The sequence below is a fragment of the Zosterops lateralis genome (genome assembly GCF_965231275.1).
Source record: "Zosterops lateralis genome assembly, chromosome: 7".
NCBI classification, from domain to species: Eukaryota; Metazoa; Chordata; class Aves; order Passeriformes; family Zosteropidae; genus Zosterops; species Zosterops lateralis.
The window spans coordinates 13,858,850-13,871,120 of NC_139767.1; the positions used below are offsets into that span (position 1 = coordinate 13,858,850).

Consider the following 12,271-nt stretch of genomic DNA (forward strand, 5'->3'; position numbering starts at 1 on the left):
TAAAAAATACTCAATTATGGTTTTGATTTTTTTTTCACCTTTTTTTCTGGAGATCCATAGTTCCAGCTATAGTGAAATGCACCTCTTCACAATGAAGTCTTAATTCTTACCAGGAAACCTAAGTTGCCTTCCAGCCTGTTCCAGCTGTGGTTAGTGTAGAGAACACATACCCTGACATAAAAGCAACCTGTGAAGAATGTTGTTTATTTATCATAGTTAAAGCATTACTCATTTGTTTTTTGAGGCATGGTTCATAGACTGTCACTAGGTCCTTGTGGAAAGGGATTTAGCAACAGCTTCTGAGCCTAGATAGTACCCACATCATACAGATTGCCAGTGTCTGCTGTGGTATCTTAAGTGAGCATTGGCACAATGCTTATTTTTAACCTTTGAGAGGGTCGGTGCCTTGAATAAAAATTAGTTTTTAACTGTTCTAAAGCATAGAGTAGCTCAGTCTTAGGAGGAAGTACTCTCACCTGCATTGTAATTTGACCTATGACCTTAGTGAGTTTTTTTAGATTTCTCCTTTCCTGGTTGGTTTGATCATTCATTTATACAATTTATAACAGTAAGCACTGTTGAGATGGTCAACTTCTATGGGTAGTTGACAGTTACTTGCTTTATTTTGCTTTCTTAATAGTGGAAACACAACTTAGTGTCTGTGTAAAAATTAGTTTCTTTGAATATTTATTCCTGGTGGGTGGAAAAAGACCCTTTACAGGCACAATAAACCAGTCATAAAAGGAGGTGAATTTTTGAATGATTGGTTGGCTAATGCTTCTTCTCAAGTGCAGGGTGATCTGAAAGTGCTGCTGTTAGCCTGGTGTTTGTTACTAGTGAATATTATCCACAGCTACAGGAATATTTGGGTATTCTCTGAGACCTGTACATAAGGCCAAATATTACAACAGAATTCATACCTATTCTTAGTCTGCTTGTTCATATTTATTATTCTTTTTTTGGCCTCATTCCAAAGGTAAAACTGAATGCAAAGAGGTGCTGCAGCAGTATTTGTGTTACAATAACCACATGATGAAGATTCTGGAAAATTGACACTAATGTAGTTTCAAAGTCTATAGCTGCCTCCTGAAGACAGGCTATACACTAGTCTCAGCTGGTAAATCTGAGATGTTGCCTTCTGCAACTAGTCAGTGTTATTTTATAGTGTGTTATTGTACTCTATACTTGAAAAATACTTTAGCTAAGGCAAGTTTTGTTTTTATGATCTAAATATTTTTTTTCTTTGTCTTCATAAAGACTGTTCAGTGAGACATGATGTAATCATAGGATGCTCTTTTTATGGGAATTAATTTAATGTCCATTTGGATATTCTGGCTGGAATCTGGGTTCAGGAAATGGGATACAGTGATTGATAAAGCCCCTTCTTTTCAAGGCAGCATCTGTTTGGCTAGATGTGAGTCAGGCACTGGAATGTATTGGAGGGAATAAAGGTTTTACTGTGTGCCTTCCCAACAGCGCAAATTTCAAATGCAGTTGGATTCTTGTAGTGACATTTCTATAATTTTGGTGCTTCCCTTACCATACAGGAAAGAAGATCTTATGAATGTATTTCAATACACGAGGAGGCACACTTTGGGGGCTAATTTAAAATTTCAGGTTGCAATTATGAAAAGATAGTCGATATAAAGTAGTAATAATATAAAGCTTAAAACCAGAAACGAACCCTATGAAATACAGGGTATTCTGCTTGATGCAGTTTTCATTTTATCTTTCAAAGCTTTCAGGCAAAGAAGGGGTGGATGGGTGGGTATTTTGTGGGTGGTTTTGCTGTGGCACATCAGAATGATTTCCCACTGCTAGAAATCAAGATGATGAAGTAAACATTCTGTTATCTTTAGTGTGTTTATTTCAGGAAATTGTGTGTGCTAGTGTCAACTGAAGTTAGAGGGGGAGTGTAGAAATTCTGCTTAAATACAAAACTGAAAAGGATGTGAATATGGAAAATTATGTTTTTCTATTTCTTCATGCTGCTAGCCCAAAAGTGGTTGATTCTTTCATATTATCTGTGAAGAGTACTGAGTCGTCATCTCTGTATCTGCTTTGTTCTAAAGGTTCGACATTAAATCTGTGGAATACCAGGGAGCAACTGTGATCTGTTTGAGTTTCATGGTTAGAATTTCTGGGGGAGGTTGTTGAACAGTCTGTTAGCATCTGAAAGGGGTAAGAGTGCTCATATGAACAGCACCAAGTTTCAGAAAACCGGTATTTGCTGTATACAGCACTGGTGTGTTCTGGGGGATTCCAGAAGCAGTGAGACAATTTGCTTTGATGTTATGATCCAGTATCTGATGAAGATTTTTTTTCTTCTTCTTCCAGTTGCTTTTTCAAACAATTGTTTCATTAGCAGTTGTTAAAGTCTAAGTTATGTGTTCACTTGTATGCTATAAATATTTATATAACAAACTTATAAATAATGTAAAGAAAAATATTTTTATGAGCTTAGTGAAAAAGGTTGTTGTTTGACTGGGCTTGAAATACAAACAGCTAGAGGCAAATGCAAGTTCTTGTACAGGCATGTGCCTAATTTTAAGAAGGGCATTAGAAATCACACTGTGGATGTTTGAATAACTGTTACTTTCAGCAGCTTTGTTGATCGTTTATTAAAACTGTAGCCTGTGTGCAGTTCAAAACATGCATTTTCAGACAGCAGATTTCTTTTCTGTGGTTTCAAAGGTACATTCTTGTATGTTGTGCAGATCAGTGGGCAAAGGAGGGAATATTGTGGGCTGTCCAGTTTTGCATCTCCCAGTTAAATCTGAAAATAAGGCCATAAAGTGAGAATGCCTGGTTTTCAGACTTGCTGGAGTTCTGCAGTCTAGACCAACTGCCTGATATAAAGTAAAAGACTTGAAAAGAAATATTCTCAAACTGTACATAGCTTCTAAACTCTTTCAGTGTGTTCTGGAATTGTCTTTCTTCTCCCAGTTGCTCTGAATAAGTCTTGTACATTGCATATTCTGCTCTTGACTTCCTCTGTTTGAGGAATAGTAGTTATTGCTAAAGTACAATGACCTGTTTTAATTTTGAAGAACAGCTTAACCCATGTGTGCAAACATTTGTTTCTTTTTTTTTTTTTTTTTTTTTTTTTTTTTTTTTTTTGCCAATGCTATTTCCAATTTGCTGCTAATTAGTGTGTTTTTAAAAAGAAGTGTGGAATTAAATAAAAACTATTTTCCAGAGCAATGCTGAGTCCCTTCCGTAATAGTTGGAATGCAATTGAGTTGGAGAGGACAGATCAATTGAATTGTGGCAGATAATATATTGTCGTAACAAGAAACACCTTCATCAGCTGGGGAGTTAGGGATGAAAGGTAGGAAATAGATAGTAGACTTAAATCCAAGGTTGTCACAGTAATAATGAATGCTTTATACACCTTAATTATATCTGCAGTCTGTTGACATGTGTGAAACTTATATTGGTGTCCAGAATTTCAGGAGGTTGCCTGCAGTAATTCAGAATATTGGTTATGAAAGATCTATTTGCTTTTAATGAAGAATCTGAAGATTTATCAGACATTCAGTGTGTTTTCACCTTGTTTTGTTAGTGCCTAGTCTGGAAAACTATTGCCTGAAGCATGGTTTAAAAAAAAGAAAAATTAATCTCAAAGTTGACTAAAAATAGCATATTGAAACAGACTTTCACTTGACATAAGATTTTTCACTTGGAATGTTCTGAATTCGAATTTTTTGGCTGACAGATTATTATCTCAGTTTTTGAATTTGAGAGGCGTTGGAATGTCTGTGCTGCAGTAGCCTTGGGATGTATTCAGCTATTACTGTGTTATTTGAAGCCTAAAGAAAACAAATGCTCTTTTGTTTAGGTTTTCATATAGATTATTTTGATATAAACTGGGTTATAGAACATTGGATAATGCACAAAGTGCTTCCTATAACTTTCTAATTCTCCTCCAAATATCTTTTTCTGAAGTAATTCTTTTCAGAATAATTTACACTTATTAAGAAGAAACACAGAAATACTAAAGCAAGTGATCTGCACTGTCATTGGTTTTAGTGTGCTGCAGTGTTCAATTCAAAGAGTTTTAGTATCAGTTATAGCATAAGAACCTCTGACTGAAAACTGTGCCAGATCTCATTGGTCCCTGTCACATGGACAGAGTATTAATGTGATACAAATAAATGTGTGTGCTCAAAGTCCCTATCATTATTTACTATGGCTTTAATTATGGAAATGTCTAGAAACATGGAACAGGGATTTGAGCTTTGCCTGTCAGTTTCGTGAAAGCATTTATAGGTTTTTGGGTTTTTTTGTTGGTTGTTTTTTTTTTTTTTTTTTTTTTGTTCAAGTAGCCTTATTTCTTTAAGCAGTCAGGTGAATATTAGAGATGAAAACCTGCTAGAATCTTACTGTGATATTTATGTGTGCACTCTGTGCTTATGTGCTCATACGGCATGTTAGTGTAGTGTTCTATCATATACAACTTTTTAACAGAAATGGATATTGGCATAATAACACAAATGAAGGAACTTGGATGTCCAGATGAGGTCTAGAAGAGAGTATGTTTCCCAAACCAGGGTATGCTATATAGTTCTTGAGGCTAGATTTTAAAATGCAGAAAACCAGTTATTTCTTGAAATGGTGTTTCAAACATTTGTGTCTTGTTTACTGCATCCCTAAAATAGCTTTGTAACAAATTCAGTGGTTGTTTTTAGAAGGCAAATTGTTTTTTTCAGGAATAAGCAGGACCTTGTGCAAGGGGTATTTAAATAGTAAGAAAGGTTGGAGGTAGAAACGTCAGTTGCGTGAAAGATGGTATGTTTTCTTTTAGGGGTTTTATGGTTTTGTGCATACTTAAGCATGTCTAGTTCAAAATTCTTACTGCACTGCTTCTGAAATTATGGTGAATAAACACATTTTCATAGCCGACCTTTTATACACATCAGCATTTCCAGTTGAACTCAGAATTCTATTTTTCTTTCTCTTAGTCTTTGCATTATCACTGAACTGTGGTATAGAGAAAACCTGCAACTTAATCATTTTACATCTGCCTTTTTTTTCACTGCAGAGTGTTTTGTTTTCTTTATAAAGACATATTGTTAATATAATAAAAAATTCATTTGTCTCAGTCAACTTGGTTGATTTAAGGTAGGAACTACTGTCTCAACATGCAAGTGTGCAGGATAGGGTCTCAGTGCAAGACACTTAAGATACACTTTTGATAACTTTGTCCCAAATGTGTTGATATAAAGAAAACTATTTCTTAGTTTCCGAATTCTGTGGCAGTGTGTTTCCTTGAAAATGTTGAAATGGTATATTTGAAGCATTGCTCTTGGGCTTTCCATATTTCTTCATGTGTTTTAATATCTCATGCTTGTCCTGGCATACTAAGAATATAAAAATCATCTTGAAAGAGTAAATATTTCTGGGTTTTTTCCCCTAAAGTATTGGTGAATTTTGTTTCTTTACACTGTCATTTAAAATAGTAGGTTATGATTAAATGTTACAACTGGAAACTTCTAATGAAAGCCTTAATAATTTTTCATAATCTAGTATTTGAATACTGTGCTTCATGCATTTAAAGGTAAAATCTAATGAACTGTTTTGGAAAGTAAATCATTGACTTGCAGTGCTTGTGAGTCTGCCTGTTTAAAAAGCATTTCAGACTGAATAGATTGTCACAGTCCATAGTGGATAATGAAACGATACATAGACCACGCCTTAGTGCAGGAAGCCTCACTTCCATATGCAAGACTACACTGTGTTGATACCATATTTTATCTAGGTATCCCAGAATGATCCTGCTCATTTTCTTTTAGGTTCTACCTCGACATACACTCAAATGGAATAGAAGGTGAAATGTTGAAAAATAACTTGAATTCTGAAGTTACTTTGGGATGTCATCTGGTTTGATCTAGGCAGAAATAAAAACTATTTAAAATAATGCTTCCCTGCAAATGTTTTAGGAATGTCAGTGGCTTACTTTATGGCATCACATCAGAACCATTATCCTTTCTCCGTTGTTTACATCTAATTCAATTCTAAATGACTCCTTTAACAAAAATACCCCAACTCAACTACACAAAAAACACACAACCCCTCACCCCTTATGCTGGTTTTATTTCTTGTTATAAAGAAAGATGTTGTATCCTGAGAAAGGTGTGATAACTCCCACTTAGATCATAATGTGCTAAAGTGCAGTGCATGTTTGCTGTGATCAATGACATTGAGAAAGAAAATGGCTATAAAAAGGAAAATTTGAAGTTTTTAATTGGAATGTGCACTCTTTTTTGAAGTGGTTAACGTTTTTGAGTTCTTATGCCAAGAAGTTCATATACTGCTTTCTGAGTGTTTTGTCTCTGCCCTCATTTATTGGATTAATTCTTTAATTAATGTCCTTGGGGATATCTTCCAGTTGTGGAACTTATACTAAGATTTCCTTTTACGGAACTTGTGACTTAATATTAGCTGTTTCTGAAGTGAGACACTAACCTCTGTGTGCCTTTTGCAAGTAAATGTTGACAGGCTCATAGGAAATGCAGCTGACGTTAGGAAGCTTGGGTGGGGACTACAAGGAGCTGGCAAATACTGCAGGGTTCAGTGCCAGACATGCTGACACAACAGTACTTCACTTGTAAAAGTTTTCTTTAGGCTGCTAATTCTGTCTTCAGAGTAACTGGAACCAAAGCAGTGTCTCTGATGCCAAGTTAAAATAGCTAAAGGAACAGTTTATGGGAAATTGAGAATGCTTTCCATGCATGATCCTCAGAAATATTAGTAAAAAGAGCAAGCTTTTTCTCTTTATGAAAGGGCGAGTTATGAACAGCGCCATGTAATGAATGCACTGCAAAACAAGTCAATCTAACTAGAGTGAGTGTCAAAAGCAGCTCAAAGAGGAAAAGGATAGCATTGTAAAGTATCTGTAAATATTGTGCTCTGGATGGTTTATATCGCAGTTTCCATTTATCTGATTTGTTGGTTCATAGTCATATTTCATAAGGCACCCTTTTAATAGCTTTCTTTAGCTTTCAAATAGAATTTCTTTTCTTCAAATATATCTAGACATTAAGAAATGCTATGTGAACACTTCTACAGCAGTTTGATCATGTAACCTTAAGTATAATATGTTTTATCTTGAGTTTACAGTATTTCTGGTCCATGTAAAAGCCTAAGAAGTAGTAAGGCAAAGCTTTGAAGGGGGATAAAAGTGGAATACAGCTTAGGTTTGCCTTGCAGAAGTTCAGGCAGAGTATGAGTTGCTGCTACCATGCTGTCTCAGGTTTTGTATGTGGGAGGACTGGCAGGAGGCATCATAGAGAGGAACCTTGCTGGGGAAGGCATGCCTGGCTTACAGAATATAAAAACTGCTGCAGTCTTGGTGGAAAGATGCAACAACATTACATAAGCATATTGGTTTTCATTTCATCGTCATCCTTAGATTTTGGGAAGTGCTTCCTTTCATTCCTTAGAGTGCAGGACTCAAAGCAAGTGTTGGAAGAAAGGAGATTTGGGTGGTGAATTTAATCTGTTTAGTGTTTGTGCAGTGCAGTGTGCCATGACAAGTTGGCTTTAATGTTATTGCCTATTTTAAGGTAGGCACTTGCATTGTGCTCTCCCACAAATTAAAAGTTTAGGTTGTAGCTTTGAATCAGCTTTGCCTAGAGCAACTGGATGGTAATATCTTGCATCTGTGGGAGACTTTGGCTTCTGCTGACCTCAGAATTACAGATCACCTCTGAAGTCTCCTCTGACCTATTTTATCAAGTTAAAATTAAATAAAAGCAATATATAATAATAAGGAAAGACTTATTTATAAATATCTTGGAGGAGTTTTTTTGCGTGAAAACTCATATAAAATAAAAAGTGGATTGAGCAGCTTTTTCTCTGAGATCACCTTAATAATTTTTCATAACATCCTTTATCAGTTTGACTGTGCAACGTTGGACATTGATGTCTTTCAGATAAAGATTTGTCTTTTCCTGAAGAGTAGCACTTAGTTAATTTTTAAATCTACAAAGTGTAAACTGGTGCTTTCTGAAAGCTATGTAGCAGGTAACCATGTAGCCCATGACTTGACTAAAACAAGCTGTACAACTCACTGTTGGGGTTTTTTTGTAGCTCTCCCTGGCAATCTGTTCTCATGTGTCTCTGGACATTCTGTAGCACATTTCTGAAATTTACCTTCTGTACCGCCCTATTACTTCCAAATTATTACCCTGATTGTTGCTCCCCAAGTTTGTAAATTCTCTTCCTGAACCAGATACTGTCTTTGCCAGTATGAGTGCACAGTAGAAAGGTGTGTGTGTCTTAGCTCCATAAAAGGGGCTGGAGGACATGTTTGGTAAAAAGATTTAAGCAAAAGGTTATTTTTCTTTGAGATAATAACAGATAAACTTTGGAGAACATTGTCTTTATCTTGGTCGCAAATTTGTTGAATAAAGGAGGATCTGAGAGATGTTATGGTGACTCTTTGCTTCCAGAGACAAGTTCCTTTGTTGAATAAAAATTGTGCAGTATCACTGAAATGTTCTGGTCAGTGTCCAAGATTTGAACTGTCTCAGGGGATGTATTGCTGACATTCTCTATGGCCTGTTTAAGCAGCATTTCTGTTTACAGATTTCTAGAGTGATCTATTTACTGTGCAGTGAAACTGCACTTCCTGTAGTTGAATGGTGTTGCTTAACTGTGGTCAGCTGAATTCCTTGGACAAGAGTTGGATTTTTCTAATGTAATGTCAGTAGATTTTGCCAACAATAGCTGGCAATGAAGACATATGCAAAACTAGCATGAATTTCTGATGGTATATTAGATATTGTGAACTCTGTTCTTCATCACTTTCTGCATCATTCTGACAAAAGTGAGCTGCAAAATTGGGTTTGCAATTATCTATTACAACTTCCATACTAAGTCTTTAGTAGTAAGCAGGAGTTTTTATGAAGTTTATGGATGGAGATTTGCTTTGATCTAGGAACACTTTCATAAACATAGTAGCTGACACCAGTTTTCTTAGACACTGATAAGAAAGTTTGAGTATCAAACATTTTTTTTCCCCAGATGGAGCAATTGTCAGATGAAGAGCTTGACCATGGTGCAGAAGAAGACAGTGATAAGGAAGATCAGGATCTCGACAAGATGTTTGGGGCCTGGCTGGGTGAACTGGACAAACTCACACAGGTGAGGGAGGTTTCAGTCTTCTCATGGAATAATTTTTTGTTAGTATCGTGTTTCTTTTCAGTTGGATGCCAACTGCTTCACAGTGCCACTTGCAGCAAGGCAGACAATAGCTTGTGACCAGTTCAGTAATATTTAAAGGTTTATAAATTGACCTTTTTCCCCCATCCTGAGGTTGTTCTATTCTTTTTGCACAACGTGCTAGTTTGACGTATCACAACGGGTATAGTTCCTTCCAAGAATTATAGAATTGTTATTTTGTCCTTACTTATGTAGAGCAGCACGGACTTCAGCTGTCAGGGTGTGTCTCAAAACACGTGGTTTGACACTGCCCAGCTGTGAGAGTATTTATTTGTTGCATCTGAACAGCAATAAGAAAAAACTATGAATGTTGCTACTGATGACGTAATAAGATACCCTGAAACACCCTCAAGGACTCACCATTGTTCCAGTGTACTCTTCCTGCACCAGTGAAGCACCTGATAGGACATTTTTCGGTCCTTCTTTCTTTCTAGTGCTTTTCCTTTGCTTCACAAGCAGAATACTTTTTGCATGTAGCACACCAGCATTTTGCATGGTGTGCTGCACTCCTGGGGTGATCAGCCATTTCTCTGTGACTGCCTGAAAGGGGTGTTTCAGCTGTGTGAACTGGCCTTCCTGAATAACATACTTAATCTTTTCCCTGTTGATCATGTTGAATTAAGCAAAGGTATGGTAACTGAAGGTTCATTAAGCTAGAGGAGAGGCAGTTTTTTCTCATCATCTTGCCTGAAGACTGAAGGAAAATTGAGCTAATCATGTAACAGGATTTCAAATTCAGGCTCATCCCTGTTACTGTCTCTGCCAGCAAGTTCTAAATGTATACAGCACTATAGGGGAAAATGATTTTTTTTTCCCCAGAACTTGCACATGCAGAGCAATAAAGAATCCTGCCTTTTGAGAGGAGTGGAAGAGTGTGACATGAATCTGTATGTACTAATTAATTCTTGCTGGTTTTTAACTTACTTTGAAGGATTTTTAATGGTGTGAACCATTTTGAAGGCATGAGCTTTTTAAATCACCCTGAGTGAGGGTATTCATGGAGGAGCACAAGGGCTCTCAGACCAATTAAGCATTGCTTAATTTCAGTTGTTCTGCAGACCTGTTGAGCTTCAGTGACAGCAAGATTCTCCATGTAACACATTCCACTCCAGGGCCAGCAGCTTCTGACCCTGTCGTGTACTTCTTGGGTCAGCAGCTGCACCACAGTTGCCCTGCTGCTTGCTACTTATAAAAATCCTGGTATTTATTATAGCCAGCACATTAGCCATCATAACATGACAATTCAATGGGTCTTAGACCCTTTGCTCTCTGCCTCATTTTTTTAAAGGTATGAGTAGTCTAGAAATATAAGAATACTTTACTTGGGGCTTATAGCTACACTATTGACATGCAGACTTCAGGGTGACATCTCAGTTTGTTGTTGGTCCATGCGAATTTCTTAAAACCTGCTAAGAGGTCCTTAATGGTAGGACCCACATTATTTGTTTCTTACCTTCATATTGCTGTTCAGGACAGTCTGCAACACAGCCTGCCAGTTGCCTGACAGTCACAGCCTGACTGAGAAATGACATTCGTCCCAAAATTTTAAATGACCTCATTGTTATGTATAAACAAGTTAACGGAGTTTGATGTCCCAATAAAGGAAGGTAATTAGAGTTAATGAGATCCAAAGGGCATTTTCCTGTATGTTCAGCATTTGTTGCTATCTATCAGCTCAACTTCAAGAGCACTAGGAGGAAAGGTTTTTGTCCCTGAGATCCTTGATCTTTAACTTCTTTTTAGATTTCCTAAATGTTTATTTTGAGGAGATTTAAAGTAAGACCCAGATGTAAGTGCTTTTTAAAAGATCTGAAATTGTTTAAATGCCCATAGGAATAATTTAAATTCACTTTCCCTCTTTAACTCTTGGTCTAACAAAAGCATTATAAAGTCACAAAATCTGCAGTGTGTGTGAGCAATATTTGGTGTTGATGAAGGGTGTCTTAACATTTATTCTGCTTAACTTATTCTGCTGTATGGTGCAGGTTAAATGAAAAAAAATTTAAACTTGCTTCTTAGGATTATTTAGAATTAAGCTTTTGATGCTGTTGCAGTTTTAGCAGTTCTCCCAACTGCTGGTTTAGCAATCTAATGTGTTATGGAGAATGTCCTCAGATAATAGTGAGAGCATATCACATATGTGTCCAATGATCTGCAATAACTTTTACTTAAAGCCAGTAAAACACATTGAGGTGCTTTTAACCAGAATATATTTGCTTCACAGGAAATCTTTTGTAGCAGTCTGTGGGTTCAGTCTGAAGGAACAGGGCCTACCTTGCCTCTTCAGTCTCCAGTTTCACTCATGTCTCTATGGTTATGGATTTTTTTTTTTTTTTTTTTAAGTCCAGGCCAAGCTGAGAAGAGAAGGGAGCTGAGGAAGAATAAATATTAGGGGGAAAAAGTAATGCATTTGATCTTTTTAACAAATGCTTGAGTAAAGATGTAGAAAATGAACAAAAACAGCTTAGCTAAGAAACTTTTTGTTCTGTTGGAACCAGAAGACGCTTTTCCTTCAGGCAAGCATATCTTCAAGAACTCTTTATCAGTACAAGCATTGCCTAATTTCAGATGTTCTGCAGGCCTGTTGAGCTTCAGTGACAGCAAGACTGGGTTCCCCATGTAACACATTCCACTCCAGGGCCAGCAGCTCCTGACCCTGTACTTCTTGGGTCAGCAGCTGGATCACAGTGCCCTACTGCTTGCTACTTAGAGAAATCCTGGTATTTGTTATAGTACTATACCCATATTAGCTGTCATAACATAACAACTCAGTGTATTGGTTAGAAGGAGTTTCTTTTTTTAACCTATGCTAGTTTTCCTAAAAAAATGTGTCCTACATAAACTGGCTGGGGTTGGTTTTCATAACTTAATCTTATTCATAGTGAAGACTATTGGAAAAAAATTATGAATTTAGTGAATTCAAATCCCTGTTAATAAAATAAGATTCTTCATTGAATGTTTTTAAGGACTTATGCTATGATTATTATCATAAGCTAATTAATGGTGGATATCTTAGACTATATCTTAGACTCTTACCCCAGTA

General features: G+C 36.6%; 1 protein-coding gene across 2 annotated transcripts in view; it reads left to right on the plus strand.

The window, feature by feature from the left end:
• RAPH1 (Ras association (RalGDS/AF-6) and pleckstrin homology domains 1) overlaps positions 1-12,271 on the plus strand; it is an 88,392-nt gene that overhangs the window by 23,745 nt on the left and 52,376 nt on the right. For both annotated transcript variants that reach the window (XM_083864790.1, XM_083864791.1), the window contains exon 2: positions 9,031-9,150. In XM_083864790.1, coding sequence (XP_083720916.1) covers positions 9,031-9,150 — 120 coding nt within the window. The remainder of the gene's footprint in view (positions 1-9,030; positions 9,151-12,271) is intronic.